The 19,509-nt window shown below is 38.0% G+C and overlaps 1 protein-coding gene across 1 annotated transcript in view; it reads left to right on the forward strand.

The window, feature by feature from the left end:
* The window catches only part of Chic1 (cysteine-rich hydrophobic domain 1), a 44,074-nt gene extending 25,317 nt beyond the window's left edge, over window positions 1-18,757 (forward strand). Inside the window, exons 4-6 of the mRNA NM_001401184.1 lie at window positions 10,397-10,453; window positions 10,699-10,758; window positions 12,411-18,757. Coding sequence (NP_001388113.1) covers window positions 10,397-10,453; window positions 10,699-10,758; window positions 12,411-12,461 — 168 coding nt within the window. The 3' untranslated portion in view covers window positions 12,462-18,757. The remainder of the gene's footprint in view (window positions 1-10,396; window positions 10,454-10,698; window positions 10,759-12,410) is intronic.
* Window positions 18,758-19,509: the final 752 nt, after the last annotated feature.

Consider the following 19,509-nt stretch of genomic DNA (forward strand, 5'->3'; position numbering starts at 1 on the left):
ATGCATACAAAGCATCCATATTCGTAAATACATAGATAGAAAAATCCTTTTTAAAAAAATGAATCACGGGCTGGGGATTTAGCTCAGTGGTAGAGCGCTTACCTAGGAAGCGCAAGGCCCTGGGTTCGGTCCCCAGCTCCGAAAAAATGAACCAAAAAAAAAAAAGATTTAAAAAAAAATGAATCACTTAATTTTGACATATTTACAAATAGTACTTTTGAAACTATTGCTACAGTCTAACTTTAGAACATTTCCATCACCTTTAAAAGGAAAGTTTGGGTCCATTTATAGTAACTTTGGATTTCTCCTCAGACCCTGCTCCCAATCCCAAGCAAGTATGATATACTTTCCCTCTCATATTTTCTCCTAGGACACTGTGTTCTGGGCATTCATACAGTATACATTACTTCATAGCTGGCTTTAAAAGCAAGAATGTCTCTTACTGTGTAGAAACACATACAAAAATTACCTGGGAATCCACTTTCAATTGTATAATTTAATAGCATTAAATATATTAACATGCCATGCAGCCATCACCAATATGCAATTCCAGACCTTTTGCATTATCCCCAAAGAAAAACTCTATATCCAGTAAGCAGTCATTCTCCATTTCCATTCCCTTCGGAAAGTTAAGAAGTGCTCCGTCCTCTTTATCATATTTCAGGAGAGTTTTAAAAGGATTAATATTAATTCTTAAATATATTTGAGAGAATGTACTAGTAAAGCCTAGGATTTCCTGTGTTGGCAAGGGCTTGATTTGCATGCCCTCTCTTGACTTACTCAGATGTACTCTGGTTTATTCCCATTTTGTATTTGTATTTGAGACAATTCCAGGACTTTGTTCCCTTCACCTAGGTTATCTAATCCCCATGCATATCATTCAGCTTGGCATGCTGCCACGCTCTTCATTCCAAAGGTTGATAGTAAAGTTTCGACATTTGAGTCTTCTTACGAAGCTAGACATTTGTCATATTTGCCAGTATTTTCAAAGGCAAGACCTTTCGGTGTTTTCTTTTGTTCCTATTTGTTTTCCCTTTTTGTCTTCCTTCTGTTGCCTTTGTGTTTAATTTGCTTTTCTCTAGTCCGTAAGGTGTGAATCGGGTTACTGAGTGAGGGCAGCCTTCTTTCTTACCACAGTCACGTACAGTTCCTTTTCCTTCCAAGCACTGCTTTAGCTGTAGCCTGTACATTTAGCATGTGGTAGTTTGCTTTCATTCAATATGCTCAGTTTGCTTGTGGCTCCCGTGGACTGTTCATTGCTTCAGAGTATGGCGTTTAATTTCTTCCTTTATGGATTTCTTTGTTGAGCTGCATAGTTGCTTTATCGATTATTGAAAGTAGGATATCAAAGTCTTTGTTATTATAGAATTCCCTAATTTTCACCTTAGTGTAGTCCATTTTTTAAACATACTTTTGACTTTCTTGCTCATTGCATGTATGTTTATAATGGTTATCTCTTCTTGATAGATTTATCCTCTGATTTACTGGCTTATATTATTAGTGACTGAATGTTTATACCTTCACCAAATTCATTATGCAGCCCTCTAAATTGCAAAGGTATAGTCTTTATGGGATTGTTGTCCTTATATGAAAAGACCAGAGATTCTCTCTTCACATCTTCTGCCTCCTTTGCCTCTCCATCACCATCTCTGTCTCTCCTTGTGTTATATATAAAAGCTCTCAACACTTTAGCAAGAAGTCTTTCACCAGAACCCAACCATGCTGGCTTCTTGATCACAGATTTCCAAGCCTCCAGAATTGTGAGGTACAAGCTTCTGTGTTTTTTTTCCTTTGATTGAAAATGGACAGTAAATTCTTTTCCCACATAAAATGTCCCGATTATCGTTCCCCTCCCTCTCCTCTTCACAGCTCCCCCCACCACCACCTCCCTTCACATTCAGATCCCTTTCTGTTTCTCATTACAAAAGAACAGGTTTCTAAGAGATAACAATAAAGAACAAAATAAAATACAATAAGATAAAACAAAAACTATCACACCGAATAAAGTTAGACAAGGCAAACAGAAAGAATAGATCCCAAAAGAAGGAACAAGAATTAGAGACCCACTCATTTATACACTCAGAAGTCTCATAATTCTAAACTGGGAGCTGTACACATTTTCTGGAGTTTGTTTGCTTTGATTTTTTTTGTTTGTTTGGGTTATTTATTTATTTATTTCTTATTTATTTGAGTACACTGTAACTGTCTTTAGACACACCAGAAGAGGGTATCAGATCTCATTACAGATGGTTGTGAGCCACCATGTGGTTGCTGGGAATTGAACTCAGGACCTCTGGAAGAGCAGTCAGTGCTCTTAACCATTGAGCCATCTCTCTGGCCCCTTGGTTGTTTTTTTGTTTTTGTTTTTGTTTTTGTTTGAGACAGGTATCTCTGTGTTAACAGCTCTGGCTCTCCTGGAACCTGCTTTGTAGACCAGGCTGGCCTCAAACTCACAGAGATCTGCCTGCCTCTGTCTGCCCCCCAAGTGCTAGGATTAAAGGTGTGGACTACCACATCTGAGACACACATACGCTCTTTTTCATTTAAATGTTCTTTTGTTCTTATTCAAAGTCTATTGTGTCCTATATTATCATAGCTGCCAGACTCCCTTTTTGGTTAATATATCATAAAATACCTTTTTACATCCTTTTCTTTTCCTTTCTTTTTAATTTTTTTAGATTTATTTTATGTTCATGAGTATTTTACCTGATTGCATGTATGTATACCACATGCATATCTGGTACCATCAGAGCTTAAAAGAAGTTATTGGAACCCAGATCCTCTTAACTGTTGAACCATCTCACCAGCTCTTGTTCTTTTGTTTTCTTTCTTTTTTAAAAAAGATTTATTTATTATGTATGAGTACACTGTAGCTGTCTTGAGACACACCAGAAGAGGGCATCAGATCCCATTACAGATGGTTGTGAGCCACCATGTGGTTGCTGGGAATTGAACTCAGGACCTCTGGAAGAATAGTTAGTGCTCTTAACCACTGGGCCATCTCTCCAGCCCTCTCCTTTTGTTTTCAATGTATCTATATCCCTAGTTCTAGTTCTAAATTTAGTGTCATGTATATAATATAATAAATAGAAGGGTTATGGTTTTAATCCATTCTGAAAATATCTACATTTTAATTGAGAGTTTAATCTATTTACTCCCCCCCCCCCCAGAGCTGAGGACGAAGCCAGGGCCTTGAGCTTGCTAGGCAAGCGCTCTACCACTGAGCTACATCCCCAACCCCTAATCTATTTACTTTTAAGGTGACTAATAACAATGTATTAGTTTGCTGATGCTTTAGTAACAAAGCACCACCGATTAGGTGACTTAAACAGCTAAAATGTATTTCCTCACAGTTCTAGAAGCTAGGAGCCCTGTCTTAGTTAGGGTTGCTATTGCTCGGAAGAGACACCATGAACTTTCATAAAGGACAACATTCAATTGGGGCTAGCTTATGGGTTCAGAGGTTTAGTCCATTGTCAACATCACAAGAAACATGGCAGTGTTCAGGTAGACATAATGGTGGAGAAGGAGCTGAGAGCTCTACATCTTGATCCACAGGCAGCAGAAGTAAATGCTACACTAGGACTGCATAGTGAGTGAAGATCCTATGCCTTGCTAAAACAAAGACAAAAGTTTCCAAAAGGATTGCTTTTCTGAGTCTCTCTGGCCAGGTAATTACAGTCTTGCTCCTATATGTTCACAAGTCCCTCTGCATGTCTGATTCTTAATCTTCTCTTCCTATAAAAATACCAATCATAGCCCTCATGCCTGTGATCTCAAGGATCCGGAGTTAAAGGCCAGCCTCAGCTAGCTACCTAGCAAATTTGATCATAGCTTGAAACCCTGTGTCAAACAACAAAGCACACCACATCATAACACCTCGTTTGTATTGTACTGAACTATCACCTTCAATTCTCTATCTCTGAATACAGTCACTTTCCAAGGTACTGAGGGTCTCGGAAAGATTTAATTGTTTTTTTGACTTTGCTATTTTTTTTTAATCTGGCATTCTTTCATATTGTCTTGTTGGTTTTCCATGTTCTGTTGTACAATATCTGACAAATACAACGTAGGGAGCAAAGGCCTTAGCTTTGCTCATGATTTCAAGGAATATAGTCCATTGAGGCAGGAATGCCATGGCTACAATTATGTCTGTGGCATCAAGAATTTGCAGCTCATCCACGTCATGGTAGTCAGAAAGCAGGGAACTGAAGTCAGAATCGTGGCCTGGCTAGAACCTTTCAAAGGCCTGCCTCAGCGACCCACCCCCACAAGCCTTCTTCCCCAGATGTTTCACAACCTCTTTAAAAAGCACCACGGCTGATCAGGAAGTGCTAAAGGCAACTGCTAACCTCCATACTGTCAATAGCATTCTGCATTCCTAGCATAAGTGAATATGATTTCTCTGTAGGTAATCCCCAGCATTTGATGCTGTCAATATTTTTACATTTGGGGCATTCTAAAACATGTTCAGTAATATTTCGTTGCTAGATTTCCAGTTCTACAAAGTCATATGATATTGAACAGATTTGCGTGTGTGTGTATGTGTGTGTGTGTGCGCACACATGCGTACATGTGCACATGCGCACAAGATTATTTGCCATTTGTGTGTCTTCTTTGTAGAGGTTTCTACTTACATCTTTGCCCTGTTTGTTTGGGGTTTCTGTTGTTGTTTTGTTTTTGTTGTTTTGGGGGTTGTTATTTGGGCTTTTGTTTTTGTTTTTGAGGTATTATCTCACTTTGTAGACTAGGCTGTTCTCTAACTCATACAGATTCACCTATCTCTGCCTCCCAAATACCAGGATTAAAAGCATGTGCCACCATGACCAACTATCCCCATTTTTTTTTCTTTTCTTTTTTTCGGAGCTGGGGACTGAACCCAGGGCCTTGAGCTTGCTAGGTAAGCGCTCTACCACTGAGCTAAATCCCCAGCCCCACTATCCCCATTTTTAAAGTATTTATTAATTTTTATGTATTTGAGTACTCTGTCTTCAGACACACCAGAAGAGGGCATCACATCTCATTATAGATGGTTGTGAGCCACCTTGTGGTTGCTGGGAATTGACCTCTGGAAGAACAGTCAGTGCTCTTAACTACTGAGCCATCTCTCCAGCCCCAGCTATCCCCCATTTTAATATCTCAGGGATGGGATGCTTCTAGAAAAAGGACTGCATACCTTCTAGAGTATGCTCAACAGTCCACTTCCAATGGGACCATTTTCTAACAAGACAGAGGCTAAGAGATCTATGTCCTCTTTTTTTTGGTTGTTGTTGTTGTTGTTTTGGTTTTGTTTGGTTTGGGTTTTGTTGCATTTTAAAAAGATTGTTTGATTGATTTATTAGGTATACAGTAATCTGCCTGTGTGTATGCCTGTATGCCAGAAGAGGGCATCAGATCCCATAACTGACAGTTGTGAGCCACCATGTGGTTGCTAGGATTGAACTCAGGACCTCTGGAAGAGCAGTCAGTGCTCTTAACTGCTGAGCCATCTCTCCAGTCCTCCACGCTCAGCTTTAATTATTTTTCTTTTAATACTGGACCAGCCAACAGAACTGTTCTATGGTAAACTGTTGTGGGACTGTGAACAGCCATTCTTTCTGGCTTTTCTTTCTTGTCATATGATATTAGCTATGTCAGTCCCTGTGATTTTTAATAGGAATATTGGCAATGGCCCTCAGCTGTCACAAGAGTGTTCTTAGCTATAAATTTAGCTTTGTGCTTTTGTGTATTATTTATCAATTTGAAGAAGTTCCTTCCTATTTTGAGTTCACTCACGGTTTTCATCATGAATGTGTTTCTTTTTATGAAAAGCATTTCCTAAATATATTGGTATGATCACTAATTTTTCTTCTTTACATTTGCTAATATGATTGATTAATTAATTGATTTTCACTTGATTTGATTCAATTGATCCCAGTTTCTTGGTTGGTTTTTGTTGTTTTGTTTTTGTTTTTTTTGAGACAGGGTTTCTCCGTGTAGCTCTGGCTGTCCTAGAACTCATTCTGTAGACCAGGCTGGTATCAAACTCATAGACATCCACCTGCCTCTGCCTCCTGAGTGCTAGGATTACAGACATGCACCACCACAGTCCTACAGGCATATTTTTGTATAGTATCTTTATTTGGTTTGAATGCCATGGAAATAATTGCCCTATAGAAGGACAATTAGAACTGCATAGTGAGACCCTGTCTCAAAAATTTAAAAAAAAAGAGTAGAAAATGTTAACCACTAAGCCTCTCTCTAGCCCATGATTTAATTTGTTTGCTATAGGCTCATCCAGATTGCTTCTTCTCCTTCAGTGAGTTTTGTCTCCTTCATATAATTATTTCATCTCCTGCCAATGATCAAGTCACAGGTTTTAAAAAAAATGTTAAGACTATTCCTTTCCTAGTTCATGAGATGAAAACTGCTGGCTTCCTATCACTTCTATTAGTACTTATTAACTTATATCTGTTCCTTTCTCTTCTTACTCTCTTATTAAAGCTTTAACTTCATCAATATTTTCTTATCTCTTCTCCCCCCACCCCAGAAAAAAGGCCTCACTAAGTAGCCCTTGTTGTCCTAGAACTCGATCTATAGACCAAGCTGGCCTTGAACTCACAGAGATCCACCTGCCTCTGCCTCTCGTTCACTGGGATTAAAAGCATAGGCCACTATGTCTGACTTTATTATCTTCTTTTTTTTAAAAAAAAAAAAGATTTGGGGTTGGGGATTTAGCTCAGTGGTAGAGCGCTTGCCTAGGAAGCGCAAGGCCCTGGGTTCAGTCCCCAGCTCCGGAAAAAAAAAAAAAAGAAAAAAAAAGATTTATTTATTTATTATATGAGTACACTGTGGCTGTCTTCAGACACACCAGAAGAGGGCATCACATCTCATGACAGATGGTTGTGAGCCACCAATGTGGTTGCTGGGAATTGAACTCAGGACTTTTGGAAGAGCAGACAATGTTCTTAACTGCTGAGCCATCTCTCCAGCCCCCGGGATTCTAATTTTTAAATTCAGATAATTTAGATGTTCAAGAATATAAACTTCTTTAGTGATTGCCTTACATTTACAACTGGTTCAAACAATAGGAGCTTCTAGGACTCTTGACTAAAATCAAGTATCAAATACTCCTTGGGACATGCCTTTTCCCAAGGAGTGAATATACCCCATTTCTCTCTCCTGTCCACTGTGACATCTCAGACTACCATTAATTCATCTCCTTACCTACAACTACCATCACTGAGTTAGTTCTATTGTTTCCTTGAACAAACTGTTACCTTTGAAATGAGCTAAGAATGCACACATGTGCAACATGTGCACAAACACACACGCGTGCGCACACACACACACATACACAAACAAACCACATGTTGATTTTTACCTTCACTCATTCTTTCTCTGACACTTCTCCTTTGTTCATGCAGATCTGAGCCTCTGAAAAGAAAAATACCTATCTTCCGAGTGCTTTTAGGTATATAATACAATATCTACCGCCCTCCCCCCACCCCCGTGTTTCCATGGTAGGTTTCTGGAATTTTTTTTTGCAGGACTAAACCTCATTTCTACTTAATCAACAACTCTTTTCTTCCTTCACCCAGTCCCTGGCACACTCTCTGCTGCTGTGAATGTAAATCGTTTATAATCCTCATATCAGTGTGCCTGGCCTTCCTGGAAAGGAGGAAGAGGAAAGCATGCCTTTGAACTGAAATGACAGCAACAGCTTCAAAACATTATTCAAATGCACACCTGGGGCTGGGGTTAGCACCAGCTCTCCTTGCCTTGCAAAACTTGAATATGATCTCCGGAACCTGCAAGGAAAAAAAAGAAAAGCCTTTGTTTGTAATCCTAGCACTGGGGACGCTTATTGGCCCGCCAACCTAGCCCACTTGGTGAGTTTCAGACCAGTGAGAAAGACAGCTGTCTCCCAGAAAAACAAATGGCGGACAGCACCAGAGAAATCAGCAGGCCAAATCCCTCTGTCCTTTTTAGTGCCTGTGCATAAATGCAAATCTGGTTTGATGAGTAAGATGGTTCTAATACTGCATAGTTACTTATTAGTGAGGCAGCATGGAGGGCTGCACTCACCCTTAGTTAATCAAGTTGCCAAACATGCCATCTTCCTCCCTTACCAGTTTCCTACTTTATAAAGCTCTAGATTAGTGGTTCTCTGCCTTCCTAAATGATAGGACCCTTTAATACAGTTCTTAATGCTGTCATAACCTCCAACCATAAAATTATTTTCGTTACTACTCCAGAACTGTAATTTCGGCACTATGGGGAACTGTAATGTAAATATCTGATATGCAGACTATCTAGGGTTTGGGGGTCGAGCGAGGCTCACAGGTTGAGAACTGCTGAGACTATAGTGCAAACCTGGACTCAGAGCACCACCTTGTGTCAGAACTACCAAAGTGACTACAGGCAAAACAGACAAACCAAACACTGGGGAAAGTTAAAATATTTTAGGTTTTTTTTTCCCAGACAGGGTGTTTCTGTATATCCCTGGCTATCCTAGAACTCAGTATGTGGACCAGGCTAGCCTCAAAGCCCTATCTCTGCTTCGAGCCTGGTGGAAAGTGTAGATGTTTATGCACATTTCTCTATTACTTATTTTGAGACACGTTCTCGCTATATAGACCAAGCTGGCCTCAAATCACACAGATCCTTCTGCCTCCCACCTACCTGAGTGGTGGAATTAACGGTACGTTCTATTATGCCCTGCTAAATGCATGTCTAACCCTTCCCCCACTCCCTCGCATCAGGGATTTTGCCTGTCTCTGCAAACACTGTCTGACCACGGAGAAAAATGGCTCCAAAGTGTCCTACAAATTCATATGTCATTGTATTGAGGACCAGGAATTAGACAGATTCTGACAGACAGATACGGAGAGGGGCCATGACTAAGTAATAAAGGTGGCAAACTTTTAAAATGGCTGGCTCCTTTCTCACCTTCCTGACCCGAAACAAAAGCTTAGCGGCTTAAGACAAAGGCCTGGAGAGCTTTTTTTGTCTTCCACTAGTAGGACTGGTTCCTTGCTGGTTCTGTGGTTTGTTGCCTTTTTATGCGTGTTACCTTTTGGTTTCTTTTTTATTTTTCCTTTCTCCGGGCTTTAGGGATAGGTGTGAAGGGGAGTTGGAGAGAGGTCTAGGGTTTTCTATTTGGTTTTGCCCCACCCCCATGGTTATATTAAAAAAAAAAAAACCTGCCAAGAACAGTATCAGAAAGCTTGTTATTTATAATATTTTTAAAAGAATTTTTACTGGTTGTGAACTGTTATATAAGCCTTTAATTCATTCTGAGTTAATTTTTGTATGATGTAAGCTAGGGCCAACTTCACTCTTACCTTTATATATCCAGTTTCCCAACACCATTCAAGAAACTACCCTTCTATTGTATACTTTTGAGCTTGTGCAAGCACGTGTGTGTGTGTGTGTGTGTGTGTGTGTGTGTGTGTGTGTGTGTGTGTTGTATGATTCCATACAAATTTTGAGATATTCTTTCTCTTTCTCTTTTGTACTAAAACAGTGTAGACAGTTCAACAATATAAATGCTTCATCTCATGATCAAAACACAGGTCTTTCACTTTTCTACTGATTTTTATTTTTAATTGTTTGACAAATGGGTTTTTTTCTTCCTGTCTTATGTTCTTTTTATTCTTTATTTTGAGGCTGGGTCTCACTATGTGGCTCTGACTCCTGACTGGCCCAGAACTCTCAGGATTCACCTCTCCAAAGCTAGGGTTAGAGACATGTACCACGTCTAGTTTTTTTCTTCTTTCATTTTAATCAGAAATTTATTAAAATTTCATAAGAATCAATTTAATAAGAATCAAAAATTCCTGGTAATCTTAGAGTGGTTTTAAAAGTTTTACTTTTCTAACTCCCTACAAAAATGCTTGCATCTTGATAAGATTTGACTGGAGAAACTCAGCCCGTATCTTGTTTCCTGCCTTACTGCTTCTCTTATTTCAAACTTTACTTTCTGCTAGGAAAACTTTCTGTGCTGAACCACCTTAGTTTGGAACATGAGATGTTTATTGAAAAAGTAGTCCTGAGAAAGGTTTGTGAATATCTGCACGGGGCCTGCAACTGTTGCTGTTCTGTGTTAGCACTGTGGGGAAACTTTTATAGCAGACCAGTGCATGGCCACATACCATTGGACAATTTATATGCAGACTTCATATGGAAAAGCATAAATTAAAATTTCATTGATGGATAGATGGATAGACAGGTGGATCTGTTCTAGCTATACAGTAACCACCCATTGGCAGTTTTTGTCGAATACATTGCCTTTTCTTTGGTTTGTAATAGAAAAATTAATTCTACCTTACAAGAAAACAGAAAAATATAGACACATGTAGTTTATAATGTTCTTCAGCTCCTCTTCTCACAGAATCTTGATCCTTTTTCTTAGACCAGAAGATCGATTCAGAAGTTACTAGAATGGGAGAATAACAGATTATACCACAAGGTAAGACACATAAGCAAGTAAGTGCTCCATTCATATATTTGCATTGTCAAATTGAAAAAGTAAGTACCAAGTCCACAAAGGAATGAACTAATAGATTATTCCCCAGTTATTAGTATGCCTTCTCAATAAGGGTTTTCATGTGCTGTTTTGTCTCATGCAGCCTACATTGTACTTTTAGTGATATATTAAAATATAATTGGCCAAAGATGATAGAAGAATACTTAACCAAACTCTTACCTTTTTAGCTGGCTCTGCACTGGAAGTTGACTAAAAGGAAATGTGAAACTAGCAATATGATGGAGTATGTAAGTATGAAGCTGTTTTGATTACATTCTTTGGATTTTTACCCCATGTGCTTGCTGTCTGCTGATCGTGCCTTTTAGCTTCTCAAGCCAGAGTTCTGTCAGTTGGGGTGCAGAGGCCACCATTCATTTTCTTTGGCTTTGTGGCCAACCTGAAGTATCTCATAAGTTTAGAGATCATTTGCATCTTTGACAAAGTCTCAGCTCCTGGGCTTAGCTGAAAATGTTGTATACCCTTTGTTTCTGTTACCGCGACACAAACATGGCAGAAAGAACAGCTGCTGCCTAGCAAAATCCATGCGGGGTGGAAGCTTACCAAAAACCTTACCTAAGGGATTCACTTTCTGTTTTGGATTCACATCCCTGACTGGTTTTTGCTTTTTTTTTTTTTTTTTAATTTGGCTGGCATTTAACTTGGAGTGAATAAACTATTGAATGAATGAATAAAATCTGTCAAAAATAGATTTGAATACAGGCTACAAATTTTTACTGAAAATATGTAATCTTGCTAGGTGCGCCAGCACTTGAGAGGCAGGGGTGAGCAGATCTCTGTGAGTTTCAGAGCAGTCAGAGCTACATAATGAGACCCTACCTCAAAATATTTTCAAATATGAAAGAAAATAACCTTAGTCATAAAGCATAAAACCACATATAAACAATATGATCTATTCAGCATCCTGAACCTTCTAAACTTTCAGTGTTTATCATTAAACACTCCAGGGCTGAGAATATAGTACAATCAGAAAAGTGCTTATCCAGCATCTAGAACCCTTGGTTTGGCCCCCAGCACCACTTCAAGTCTGTAATCTGGAAGTTCAAGGTCATCTTTGGCTTCATGGCAAGGTCAAGGCCTGCCTGAGATACATAGAACTGCCTTCATCATAGCAATAATACAAGAGCGTAATAATAGAAGTGGCTTGTACCTTTAATTCCAGCTCTTGGAAACAGATGGCAGGTAGATAGATGAATATCTGTGAGTTTGGGGCCAGGTCGATCTTCATAGCAAGTTCCAGGCCAGCCAGGGCCACATACTGAGACCCTGTCTCACAAAAACAGAAATATCGTAAGCCTTTCTGCAGTTTAGTTTCATAGTCAATCTGTTTGAGCTACTCGTTCATATTTCATAAACTTACAAAAATAATAATCCTCAACTAATATTAGCTGTTTTAATTTTTAGAAAATAAAAAGTTATTTTTTCCCTAATCTGTATAAAGTAGTTTTAATCTCTTCTCCTTGGCTGAAAGAAAAGATATGGGGATATAAAACTGTACTAGAGCTTGACTCTCTGCAAATAGCAGCCGTAAATCAGACAATAGCAGCTGTTAGTTCTAGTGGGTAGGGTTGGCTGCCAGTTCTGTTTTAAAACAAGGGGTTAGGGATTTAGCTCAGTGGTAGGGCGCTTGCCTAGCAAGCGCAAGGCCCTGTGGTTCGGTCCTCAGCTCCAGGAAAAAAAAAAAAAGAAGAGTGTGTACTGTTTTAAAACAAGAGGCCTGTTTGGTCATAACTTAATTCTTTGGAAAACTGTGTCTTGCACTGCACTCCCTATAATCCACAATGAAAATACAGTCCTGTGGTAATCAACGAGGTTTTGTGGGCTATGTACATTAAATGAAAAATATTTTGTCAATATATCCTTTTCTGTCTTTATTTTACAGGTAATACTAATAGAATTCTTACCAAAATACCCCATATTCCGGCCCGACTGAGGAGTTTCATTCAGTCACTTCTGTGTTATCTGTCATTTCCTACCCTTAGTGCCTTGTAGATGATCTTGGAATGGAGACAGTCTCCTTCGCTGTGTTCAATTTATTCTTTACAACAGTAGACTATTCTTCTCACTCTTTTATTTGTGTTAATTTAAGAAAATTTGCACATCCTTTTTGTTATTAAATGAGGCTTGTGTTTTGCACTCTCGATTTTTAAATGCAAACATATATCCGTATTTACCGTTGACACTAAAAGACATCAGTGCTGGTGTTTAAAGAAACAAAACAAAAACCTTGTTCTGAGCATGCTGCCTTATGATTTTCATACTCACTGTTTCTAAATATGCATCATTTTTCTAGGCTATTTAATGCTCTGTAATCCCTTACTGAACACACCCAAATAAGCTTTTGGTAGCTTTTAGAAATGGTTTTACTCTGCTCTTAAAGAACATGCGATTAATAGCACTGGTTTCCTCCTGCACTTTGCTAAACTGTCACTTATGTTAGTGGATAAAATATTTAAATTCCTAAAGACTTGTAAATATTGTCTCTTTGCATAATGTAAAATGTGGTATGCCATGGTTTACAGAATGTATTATTATTATCAATGTATTGCCAACAATTCCACATAGATTTTAATATGAATGACGTTTGCAAGCATCCTTTTGAATGTAGAGACCTTTAACATGCTGTTTTGTGGCAAAGCCAAAATGAGTATGTTAAATTTCAGGTGTGGGGCAGTGTGCCCTTCCTAATAAGTGGATTAAAATTGAAATCATTACTTCAGATCTTGGGCATTGCACCTGAGACCAAGAATTTTTTTTCCATTTAATTCACTGTTCCTTTTATCCTCCCCATCTTATAGCCTCACTAGTTCTCATTTCCTTTCCCCTGTGTATCCTTTCCCTCCTTTGAAAATACACAAAATTTTGGTCTTTAAAAGTCTTGAGAGCTGGGCACATGTTGTTAATCCCAGCACTCAGAAGGCAGAGGCCAGGGATCTCGTTGAGTTTGAGGCTAGCCTAGTCTACAGTATGGGTCTAGGACAGCCAGGGCTACACAGAGAGACCCTGTCTTAAAAACAAAGTGTCTTGAGATTTTTGCCTCTCATGTGAGTTATCGAGGCCTCCATGAAAGCCATGGCTTATCCTCCTCTGAAGTTCCTGTATTCTACATTGAGAAAGAGCACAGAGAAACTCTTACCTACATAGTAAGCTAGTCAGTTGAGAAAACAGCCTTAGCCTTCTGATTGAAGATCTTTTTTAAACATTTATAAATTATTGAGGAAAGACAAGTAAAATTTAGATAAAATTGGTTTTGTTTGTAAATTGGCCACATGTTTTGATTGATACATGCATCTTTCTGGGGTTTTTTTTCCATAATTAAATTGAGTTTCATTACTACATTGGTTCTACTATAATTTGAAATTATAATATAACAAATGTTTTATAACATTAATTCAACTGCAAGTGAATGCCTGTATATGGGCAGTGACTGACATACATTCTCTCTGTCCTTCTACTCTTAGCTGCTTTTAAGTAAGCTCATCTCAGTGAACAGAGCAAATCTCATCAAGGTCGAGCCTTTTTAAGGCACTTTTAAGACTTATGCCTAATCTGAAATCCTTAGTCCTTGATGGAAAGAGGAAGGACATCCTGTTTGATAAAGTGGTTCTAATGGTTTGCACAAAACCTTTTTGAGCCACCAGATCTCTAAGTTCTAATATATTATGTATGCCTGCAAATATGTCTGCCTGCTGCAAAACTGAAGGTGTATTTTTATAGATAAGAAGGAAGCCTTTGAAAATGCATACCTAATGTCTTGTTTTATAGCTAAGGTCAGGGAAAAACATATCTATGTCTTATGTTCCAGCTAATGTCATCAAATTTATGCTTCATACTGTGATGTTTTAATACCAAAATTGATTTCCATCATAATATAGAATTTTTCATTCTCACTGGTAAAATAATTACTTGTGAATGTCAGCCCTCAGTAATCTTACATTTTGTCTGTAGCCTTAGAATTTCACCAAATCGTAATCATAGGAACTTTTTCTGCCATGTACAAATCACACTTCATTTTGTTCAAAAAGAAATCAAGAAGTGTAATGAATTGTTTCCATGAAACAAATATCAAGACAGGAATAGATTGTATCTGGAAGTGACCAAGTATAATTCAAGTTATAATAGTATTTGTGATTTAAAATATTTACCATAATATGTCAAATCAATTTGAACTACTCATAACTGTGTTATTTTATTGTTCAGTATACTGATTGATAGATCATAGTTTCTTGAAATACCAGAAAACAGTCCATTTTCTTGTTTCCTTTCTTTCTTATGTGACTGTAGTTTGAGTGGGGAAGAAGTTCCTTTTCATTGAAATTAGCCACAGCAAGTACTACGCTGACAGAGTACACTGTGGTCACTAATCCCTCCCCGATCAAACTTTTTTTCTTTTAACCTCAGGATAGAATGTAACTTGTATTTTTCTATTGGGTTAGCCAGGTATTTTGTGAAAGTTATTTTTGACTGAAAAAGAGAATAATTTTGTTGATATACAATAATCATTTATTACCATGGTAGTTTCCAAAGGAAAAAAAGTTTAAAAAAAAAAAAAAAAACATGTTTTAGGCAAAGCTTCTAAATCTCAGTAGGCTTTGAGATTTCGAGTTAAAGCCTGGCATGGTGGTTTACACCTCTAATCCCAGCATTTTGGGGGCTAAGGTAAGAGAATTGCTGTGAATTTGAAGCCAGCCTGGGCTACATGAGTTCAAAACCAGCTTGGGCTACAGGCTGTCTCAAGAAAAAAAGAAAAGAAAAGAAAGAAAATTAGTGGCTGTTATTTCTCATTCGATCCAAGATTCTGGTTTAATACATTGATCCAACTGGTCATTTTAAAGTTTGTCTAAAAGGCCAGTAACATCTATATTATTAATAAAAAAATAAGGGCAAATGTCACATGCCCTTATCTCAGTCATGTCCTCTACTCGGCTCCCATTTTACCCCATGTTAATTTAGGAAAGAGATTATTGTAACTTTAGAAATAGATGGGAAAGTGCCTTGTCTTTTTCAAAGATAATGTGGTATGTAGAAGGAAGCAGAATAAATGAATTAATAATGATTAGAAATCATTCATTTTAACTAGGCATGATAGCACTAGGTTATTATATTTCTCTTACTTAAATCCATTTATTTATCTTTTAATCATGTGGTATATTAGTGAGAAAATATCACAGAATAGAACTATTAGTCACTTAAAATTAGTGTGATTTTAATGCTAATAAGCATAGAATTTAACATGGTTCTGGAAGGACAATGGTCTTTGATCAAAGACCTACCAAAACTCGCTTAAGAATTAAATGTCCATATTTCTTATATCAACATGACCTGTAAACACCAATATCTCAGAAATGAGCTGTATTTGTGGCCAGCATTGCCATTTTAATGAGAGTTGTTGTTGCCTTTATAACGTTAGGAGAGCTCAATAGCATTTGTAAGCCTAACAACAATTAGGTATTTTCAAATGTATGAGACCTTTACAAATCATTAGCACTTTTATTTTTGCTTACAGATAAGCTGCCCCTTAAACCATTACTTGAACATGAAGACCACAGACAATATTTCGTTTGAATTTACTGTATGTCCTAGGCAAATACAGAATTTATACTCATCTGATTAATTGGAATAGCTTTCACACAGTGGAAATACTTTTTCCTAAATTGAGTGGAAGTATTTAATTCATTGAAATTAAGTCCAATTATGCCTATAGAAGTCTGCTTCTTAAAAAAAAAAAGGTCTATTTTACAACTATCAAATCACCCTTGAGTGGTGAACTGTTGGGAAATTTTTCGTGGTAAAGAATAAGTTTATTAATACTTGTTCATATACTTTGTGAGCTAAAAATAATTGAAGGATATCTCTAAGTATATCCTTCCATGTGTGAGTGTGTATGTGTATATATATGTATATATATATATATATATATATCTATGTAATTCTTATCTTGCTCCAGCTTTTCCTCTCACCTGATTCTGAGCCAGCCTTTTTATTTTGATGATGGCAACCTGAGAATATGTTCCATTTTCTGTGAATTTTGTCAAAGTCAGACTTAATGAAGAAACAATCTATCTGATATTGTAGGCCCCAGGCAAGTGGCCTAAATTCTGTGTCAGCGTTTTCCTCTGTAAAAGTAGAGGGTTGAGCCTTGAGCTGGACAGGAAATGAGAGGTTAGCTAACATTCTGTGGTTCTGAGAAGCCACAGAAGATCTTTGCAGAGTGTGGGAACGGTTATTCTCAGATCTGCACTCGGTGGAAACTCACAGTGCCTTGCACACCGTTTGAGTTCAGTTTGCTGGCTGGCTGCGAGTTGCTGTGTGTTAGTCAAAACACATGCAAAGAACCCAATGCCTGGTAGACCTTATTCCCTCTGTGCTGATAAAAGTGAATGTAGTTTCCCTAGGAAGTAAGAGCTGGGATCTCTTGTTTGCCATGTGGAATCCGGACAATGCAGTTGGTATCAGGTGTGACAAATGGTATCCACTTAGACTGTGTGAAGAGTTGCAAACTCAGTTTCACATCTGTTTCGGTGTCTCGCCACATTCCCTACTCACAAAAAGATCAATCCAAATGGACTTAGAAAATTCAGTGGAAAGGAAAATGGCATAGAGTTCAAACCCAAGTCACTTCTAGTTTAATTCTTAGCTCTGCTGCTTAATTCCTCTGTACCTCATGTCCTCATTGCTGATGTGGGGACAATAATCTGGACCTACCTCACAGGGGAATTGAGGGTCTTTTTCATGTGTCCGTGTGCTTAGAAGCTGACTAAAAGAAATATCGGATAGCATGATTATATAATTTCTACGTAGATGTGACTTTCGATCTGTGTTGTTATGTTTTCTTTCTCAGTAACATCCTACAGAGTAAGTGTTACCATTGACTTATTTTTTCCAAGTCATTTTTGTTTCTAATGCCCTATTTGTTAACCATGAGTGATTGTACTATATTAATACTTGATTTAGGGAGGAAAGCAGGTGGGTATAAACCAGTGGCCCTCAGGTTAGAGTAAATAAAAATAACAGTGGAAAGTAACCTTGAGTCTTTCTCAAGAATTATTAATTCAAACCATAACACTAATGGCCACACACATTCCTTCTACACCAGCCAAACAAGACATGGATTCACCATGCATTTTGCTTATGTTCTTTCCTGTTCTGTCTATTGCCATTGCTTACTGACACTGATTAAAGCTGTGAATGGAAGTGTGCTTGTAATTAATTAATGGAACTGAGAAAGCTGTCCTTAAGTGTACTTTAATATATACTTGAAAATGGGGAAGGAATTTAGAGATCCATATGATGAAAATGGTGGGAGCCACTTTGTAAAAGCACTAAGATTATTGGCCTCTCAACACATTGCTTCCTAGTCCCTGAATGATAGAGAGAGAGAGAGAGAGAGAGAGAGAGAGAGAGAGAGAGAGAGAGAGAGAATATAGAATTGAGTAGATTGAGCTATAAATACAGATATAATTTGCCTTCAGTTTTGATTTGTTTCAGGATTCTGGCACTGAACTGATTCAGTGGGGTATGTCCATATACACATACAGGATCGCAAATGTGCAGTGTTCTGGTGTCATGTTCTAGCATTAGTCTAACTAACAATTTCTCAGCATCTGAAAGTAGTTCTGTGTGTAAAGCCTGTATGATAATCAAGGCAATAAGTTCTCAAATGGTCCTTTTACTCCTGCTTATTTGATTTGCTTTTATCTTGGCATAATTTTCCTGCTTTTCTGTTTGTATTGTAAGCAAATAGTTGAAAATTGTTCTAATGCCTGGACTTTGGAACAAGTTACAAATGTTTGAAATTATATAATCTCCAAGCTAGTTTGCTGTCCTTGGACTAATTACATACAAGTATGAATCTACTGCAAGGACATCCAGATAGCTACAGAGCTGGCATTGTTCAAAAAACCTGATTGAAAATGAAACAACTTCTCCATTTTTGGCAGAGGATTCCTGTTGGGACAGCTTTATCAGAAGAGAATAATAGTGGCTATATCTGTCAAACCAAGAACTTTCATGCATCTTGTAGTGTTATGTAGCCTGTGGAATGAATTCCTCTTCCCCCTTGAGGCCAGGACTGACTCTCCTGGAAGAACTCAACCTATATACAGCTGTGCCAAATGAAGGCTACCTGCCTCTGAGACTCCCACTGCTGCTTCTGTCGTTGTTCACTTGTCAGATACAATTTTATTCTCAGGATGCAAATTCCAATAAAGTACAAATCTATGTTACTGAGTTGAACTGTGTGGCTTTGGGGCATACCTTCTCGATTTCCTTAGATTTTCATCATTATAATATCATTACTTAGGAGCAGATACAATAACTCAGCTGGTAAAAGTCTTGTTGCCTAGCCTGGTGACCTGAGTTTGGTCCCCAGGACCCACATGTTAGAAGGAGAGATCTAACTCCCACAAGTTGTCCTCTGATCTCACATCACACACACACACACACACACACACACACACACACACACACACACACACAAATAAATAAATAAATAAATACTTAAATGTACATTTTTCTGAGACAGGATTTCTCTGCTTAGCCCTGACTGTCCTGGAACTTGCTCTGAAGACCAGGCTAGTCTCAAACTCACAGAGATCTGCCTGCCTCTGCCTCCTAAGTGCTAGGATTAAAGAGGAAAAGAAAGGGTTTATTTAGCTTACACCTCCAGGTCACAATTTGCCATGTTGTATAATAAAGTTAATTTATATTAATTTTACACACATTTAGACCTTATGAAACCGTCATCATGATGGTGATCAACAAACATATTCTTAACCACCTTTGTTAGTAGTCTAACACCATAACTCAACAAGCCAGGTATAGTGGCACAGACCTCTAGTCCCTGAGAGCCTGAAGCAGGAAGATTATGGTCCACTCAAGGCCAGCATGGTCTACATAGCAAGTTCCAGGCCAGTTGGGGCTAATAATCAGGCCTGAAACTGATAACAATAATAAATCACTTTGTAAGGATCATTATTACT

The sequence above is a fragment of the Rattus norvegicus genome, chromosome X, assembly GCF_036323735.1.
Source record: "Rattus norvegicus strain BN/NHsdMcwi chromosome X, GRCr8, whole genome shotgun sequence".
NCBI lineage: Eukaryota > Metazoa > Chordata > Mammalia > Rodentia > Muridae > Rattus > Rattus norvegicus.